The following is a 6,414-nucleotide window of genomic DNA, read 5'->3' on the forward strand; positions in this document are numbered from 1 at the left end:
TTTAGAATTCACTTTCTTACACGTCTATATTTTATATCCTTGTTGAAGAAGCATCAAGAAGAAAAGGGTGCAAAAAGTGATCTTTATACTTTTGCTATGCGTATCTTTCAAGAATCTAGATGATGACTTCACATGACATGGGTCATTTCAAGAATTTAGTTTAGTAAGACGACTCATCCTATTTGAAAAAATAGTCCCTTCCAAATAGCACATGATGTGATCCTGTGTTTATACGGAAATTGCTCTAAAATTCTTTCAAGAAAGCATCCTCCAAAGTGTCTTTGTAGGGTTATCTAAATAAAGCCACATTTTTAAATTTCATTAGAGTTACTTTGATGGTTTATCGTTTGAGAAGCTTTGTCTAGTTTATTTTGATCGTTTATTACTTGAGAAGCTTTGTCTAGTTAGGGTATGATGTTAACTTTCTCTAAAGGATACATATGAACTATGCCAAGGCTTTTAAAAACTTGATTGCTACTTGACTTTACCAATTCTCAAGCTAATTAAAGTTTTGAGTGTAATGATTGCCTTGTAATTAGAATATTTATTTAAGCACTTGAGTTTGTTAGCTTGTGTGTTATTTCTTAAATTTAAAGAATGAGTAATTTATTTAAAGTAGTCATCTTATGGCCAATATTTTTATCCCTATTAAGTCCGTGTAACCCAAAACGAAGACTTCATGTAGAGATTATGTCTTTTCCATTTTAAAATAATTAATCCAAATAGCAAATGCATGGATTGTTTTTGTAAAACCTATTAAGTCCACTATTTTTTTAAAATAATTAATGCTAATGACATTATATATTGTAAAGTAGAAAATGTATGGATTGTTTGCATAACCTATTTGTACATATTGAGCTTCACATGGAGCATAAATACTTCTTGATTAAAAATTGGGTCATTCAAGGCTTTGCTCTACAAACGGAGTTTATAAACATTTCTCTCTCTCTCTCTCTCTCTCTCTCTCTCTCTCTCTCTCTCTCTCTCTCTCTCTCTCTCTCTCTCTCTCTCTCTCTCTCTACTGAGACCAGCATCATGCAAATGTTGTATGTTGTAGAGTGAGATAAGAGATGATAATTAGGACGTGTTTCTTAGCTTAGTTATTTGTTTGGTTTACTAGTCCTCTTATGGATTGGATTTGATTAAGGCCTTCATGGTCTTCATTTATGTATTCATGTATTGGTCTCGTAGGTCATTTTGACCTTCTCTATAGACGTTAATTAGAACTTTATTATTCTCTCTCTCTCTCTCTCTCTCTCTCTCTCTCTCTCTCTCTCTCTCACACACACACACACACACACACACACACACACACATTTTGACCTTCTATAGATGGTAAATAAAACTTTATTCTTCTCTGTCCCTCTCCCTCACACACACACACACACACACACACACACACACACACAGTTCTACTAATGTCTATGGAAGGTCAAAGACCAATACGTGAATACATAAATGAAGATCATGAAGGTCTTATGGGACCAATATATGAAGACCATGAAGGTCTTATGTATAATCTAGTCCATAAAAAGTAACATTACATCAAATAAAAGAAAACTAAATTGAGAGAGAGAGAGAGAGAGAGGACGCATGTGAGCGTGCCCACACCCCCCAAATTTGAGAAGATGTAAAAGTAAGGCATGAAGAAGAAGAGCCAAATTTGAAAGAAGCAAAATGTGTGTGAAATGACATTTTCAAAAAAGCCTTGGGTATCTAATATATAAAAAAATCATGTCAATTTGTTAGAAGAATCTTGGAAATAAGAAAGACCTTGTTAATTATTATAATAAAGCACAAGGAGAGTGAGTGGGAATGAGTGTTCGTGTACATGTTTTGGGGTTTTATTATATTGTATTCATGAAAAATATTATAATAAGCTTGGAAATAAGGAAGATATTATTAAGAATTATCAAAAAGCACAAGTGAGAGAGTGGGAATGCATGTACATGTTACATGTTTTGGGGTTTTACTATATTGAATTTTTTTAATACCACATGTTTAAGATTCAAGCCCCTCTTTAAACTTGACCCACTTATGAATGATCATTTATTTCAAGAGGATGGCTTGAAGGGCTTGATAATCATGAAGGGAACAAAAGACTTACACTTTAGGGCTTGATAATCATGAAGGAAACAAAAGACTTACACTTTATGTGTATGTGTGGGCTTTTGATTAGCTCTCTTTATGAGAAGAAGATATGGTCGTTCACACTTCATAGGGTCTATGCGACTCCTGGTGTGACGTAAGGGTAGAACCAGCATTCTATAAACCAATTTTAAAGGAAATTTCCTCTTCATTTTTCACCTAGCCAAAAATTAGAAGAAAATAGCCACACTTTTCAAAAATTGACACTATTATTGCATTTTTTTTCAATGGCTCAATTTTTGTTAGAGAAGATCTCAACCCGCCATTTTGAATTTTCAAACGGTGGGAGCGGGAGGTTAAGTTGAGGGACATGGGTACATGGGTTGGCCCAAACACTGGGTAGAACTTGCAAGCTTGTAGGTTTTTGCCTTTGGAGATTGGTAGTGGATTTTCTCAAATGCATGAGCAAGCTTGAACACAGTTGCCTTTCACATAAATTACATGTAATTTTTTGATGGGTTTCAAATATTTTTGTAGGTTTTTGAAGCTCCAGAAAGGACATGACGGCCGATAAAAGGCAAGCCCGGAGGTTGTAGGTGGTCTAGGGGGTGCTTTTTACCTATGTAGAACTCTTTGGTGATCATGGGTTAGATTGCATAGAAGAACCAAAATATTCTTGTTCTTTGGCAAAAGAAAAGGGAACTTGTAATATGTTTTTTTTTAAAGTGCTTAAGCAAAGTAACGACACATGGAGAGGGCAGATGGCTCAGGCCCCGGGGTTAATTTCATTTCACAACATCAAAAAGGTACCTACCCATGATAGGGATCGAGCCATGACTCATATCGAAAGGCGTGCGAGGCCAATAAAAGAAATTGAAAAACGTACATTTGATAATTGGGTCGTATTCGGCAAGCGCGTAGGTGGTGACAAGTGGCAACGCAGATAGGTTTGATGCTAATGTGTCAGGCAAAAAGTACGAAAAGATGGGCTAACACGTGGAGGTTGGAGGCGGATGGCAGGGGGCACGTGGAGAGCGGGGTCCCGCCGAAGGGGATCTTTGGGAAACGGGCACTTTTTTTAATGATCCCCCGCCGATTTAATTAAAATGTGCACTTTGGATAGTACTATTAATTAAATTGGACGTTTTTTTAAATTGTCCAATTAACAAAAAAAACACATACATGTCCTTGGGTCATTGGTGGACTGGATAGGGCATTAAAAAAAACACATACATGTCCTTTGGGTCATTGGTGGACTGGATAGGGCATTGAAGTGTCTAGAAAAGAACCTGTGTTTAAGCTGAAGTGTCCAGAAAAAAAAAAAAATTCTCAGCCAGACTGTGTAAATTCTGTCTCTCTTAATTAATTCTTGCGCTTGTTGGTAAAAAAAAAAAAGCTGAAGTGTCCAGAAAAGAACCCGGGTTTAAGCCCACACCGTGACAAAATGAAATGAACGTAAGTTACGTAACCACTTGGAGTTGGATGTCCATTGTGGTGAAGTGAATATCTCATAATTGGGATGGTACAATCTGGGGCTAAGAGGTTAGACGTCCATTGTGGTGAAGTGAATGTCCCGTAATTAGGATGGTGCAATCTCTGACGAGACAATGCAATCCCCTAGATAGTACGAGTCACGACTTTCTAAACGATTATAAAAAAAAATGAGTCGCGATTTTCTAAACGATTATAAAATGAAAAGAAAGGAAAAAAATAAAGACACATACAAAATCTCTCTAATACTAATAATATTAACTTCCAAACACACTCTCTCTCTACACAGACACACACTCTCTCCATATCCGATGAATAGATATCTTAAAACAAACTAACGAACAATCTTTTTTTATTCTCTCTACAATGTACATTACTCTCAAACGTGGCCGGTAAGTTTTTTTAGTACGCCTCGGGTAGAGTGTAAGATTTTTAGTTGAAGGGTCAATAAAACTCTCTCTCTCTCTATATAGTCTGTACTCTCTCTTTTGGGTACTCTAGAAGGGGCCAATGACTCTCCTCTCTCTCTCTACATGCTCGCGTACATGCTCTCTCTTTTTTTGCGTACTCTCTCTCCCGACTCTCCTCATCTCTCTCTTCTCCTTCGTCGTGGTTATCGGAGCCATTGATTCTCTCATCTCTGTCACATTCCACACGTTAGTCTCTCTTTCTCTCTGTCTCTCTCCCTCCCCCTTCTATCGGAGCCATTGATTCTCTCGTCTTTCCACATTCCACAAGTTAGTCTCTCTTTCTCTCTCTCTCTCTCTCTCCCCCTTCTAACCCCTACAACTCAGAGTCCACATAGCCACAGAGCTACTCTTGCTTCTCTCTGCACAGCTCTCTCTCTCTCACACATTCACACATTGTCCCTTTCTCCCATCGCTTCATCACAAGCTTTGATTCTGCCTCACAGATCTTGCGTCGTGGTCCTCTAATCTTCACACATGCAGAATATTTCCGTTCTGGAAATCTCTCATGGCATAATGATTTCAATAATTTAAGTTCCTGGCACTTGAAAAGGATCTTTACCTGCGTGTGTGTATCAAAAGTGCCACGGTTTCGGACCCCATAATTACTATCATCATAAAATTGACCGCAAGAATGATTCTCTCAACCCCTATATAGATAGCCACCTGCGGGCCGTGATAGTACGAGCAAGCAGCAGTTGTGCAGATTAAGGTCAAGATTAAGGTTACAATTTTCTTTAATTTGGGGGGTTGGTGGAAGAGATGGCCAGATCTACAGAGCCGCTTATAGTGGGGAGGGTGATCGGGGATGTCATAGACATGTTCACACCTAGTGCAGAGATGGCGGTGACCTACCCCATCCGCCAGGTGAACAATGGCTGCGAGATCAAAACCACTGCTCTGACCGACCGCCCCCGTGTTCGCATCGGTGGCCATAATGGCCTCTACACCTTGGTAATCTATCTCATCTTTTTTTTTTCTCTCCTTTTTGGACAGTTTAAACATTTTCTTTATGCTTATAAAAAGGGGGAAAATTATCCCAGCATTTATTTGTGTGATACACATGATTTGCCACCATGCTTTTTGATTAACATGATCCATTTTAGAAATTTAGTTTGGCAAATTGGGACTAATTATGATTATTTTTGATTGTGCATGAATTCTGAATGCAGGTTATGATAGACCCAGATGCTCCCAGCCCAAGCGAGCCATCGTCCCGAGAGTGGGTTCACTGGTAAAAGGTCTCACAATTCATAGAGCTTACAGAGATTTTAATAGTTTTAATTGATATCTGAACAAAAAAAAAAAGGGGACTAAATTGGCCACCTTGTGATGCAGGATTGTCACGGACATTCCAGCTGGGGGAGATGCAAGCCAAGGTGATGATCAATGTTAATTTAATGCAAGCATCTTTTAAGCGTGGTTAATGAAGTTGTTGTGATGATACAAAGTTCAGGTAATGTAGTGTAACGGGGGTGTGTTGTTATAATAGGTTTGGAGATTCTTCACTATGAGCCACCAAAGCCATTGATAGGGATACACCGCTATGTGTTTGTGCTGTTCAAGCAAGATGAGCCTCTTCTTGTGATGCCCCCAATGTACCGCAACAACTTCAGCACCAGGGAGTTTGCCTTCACTTGTGATCTTGGCTTGCCTGTGGCTGCCGTCTACTTCAATGCCCAAAAGCAAGCAGGAGGCAGGAGACGCTAGAAACGAAACCCACCACCACCACCACTCTGTCTTTCTCTTCACGCTTGGCTTTAGAGGTGATCCAACATGCACTGTTTAATTTTAAAAAACTCACACACACGCACACACTCTCTTTTCCCAACTTCCACTCTTTTTGCAGCTCCCCAGCTTTCTAGCCCATTTTTTGTGGTTTTTGAGTTCGTGGGATGCCCCCCTCCTCCCTTGCTCACGGTGGTTGTAGTCGTTGTAAACTCTCTTATGTTTAAAACGGGTTGCTCGTTTGTGAAATATATATGTAAGCTTTGGAAGTTAGTTTTTCATTTTTGGCAAGCTTATTGTCCAATATCTATACTATGCCTCCTCCTTTATTGAGAGAGAGAGAGAGAGAGAGAGAGAGAGCCATGTGCCATCATCAACATTGTGATGATTTATCTTCTCTCTTGTTAATTACATACCCATTTTAAGCGCAATTGTGTAGATAAATGTTCTCTATAAAATTTAATGTCATTCTTGCATAATGATTTTCTTAGCTCTAGCTTTTGCTCTCTTTAAATAAAAGTAGACCTAGTCTTTTCAATTGATGATTGATGCCTGAGTGGCTCTCTTTTGCTTATCTTATATGAAAGTGGCCTTCGCTTATTCAAGTCTCTAGATCTTATGCATATTTTCATGTAATTAA

General features: G+C 38.6%; 1 protein-coding gene across 1 annotated transcript; it reads left to right on the plus strand.

Moving 5' to 3' along the window:
* The first annotated feature begins 4,078 nt into the window (after window positions 1-4,078).
* Window positions 4,079-6,055, plus strand: LOC147634941 (protein MOTHER of FT and TFL1-like). The gene is made up of 4 exons (XM_086804205.1): window positions 4,079-5,000; window positions 5,219-5,280; window positions 5,385-5,425; window positions 5,539-6,055. Exons 1-4 carry the CDS (start codon window positions 4,809-4,811, stop codon window positions 5,754-5,756), a joined length of 513 nt encoding a protein of 170 aa, XP_086660331.1. The 5' UTR covers window positions 4,079-4,808; the 3' UTR covers window positions 5,757-6,055.
* The last annotated feature ends 359 nt before the right edge of the window (window positions 6,056-6,414 follow it).

This window comes from Cibotium barometz, chromosome 10, assembly GCF_041138505.1.
Source record: "Cibotium barometz isolate CiBa-2024 chromosome 10, ASM4113850v1, whole genome shotgun sequence".
NCBI lineage: Eukaryota > Viridiplantae > Streptophyta > Polypodiopsida > Cyatheales > Cibotiaceae > Cibotium > Cibotium barometz.

Bases quoted from the DNA above. Each gene is read 5' to 3' on its own strand.
- LOC147634941 (XM_086804205.1), top strand. From the start codon at position 4,809: ATGGCCAGATCTACAGAGCCGCTTATAGTGGGGAGGGTGATCGGGGAT. The intron at 5,001-5,218 runs GTAATCTATCTC...TTCTGAATGCAG, and splicing joins ATAATGGCCTCTACACCTTG to GTTATGATAGACCCAGATGC. The intron at 5,281-5,384 runs GTAAAAGGTCTC...CTTGTGATGCAG, and splicing joins TCCCGAGAGTGGGTTCACTG to GATTGTCACGGACATTCCAG.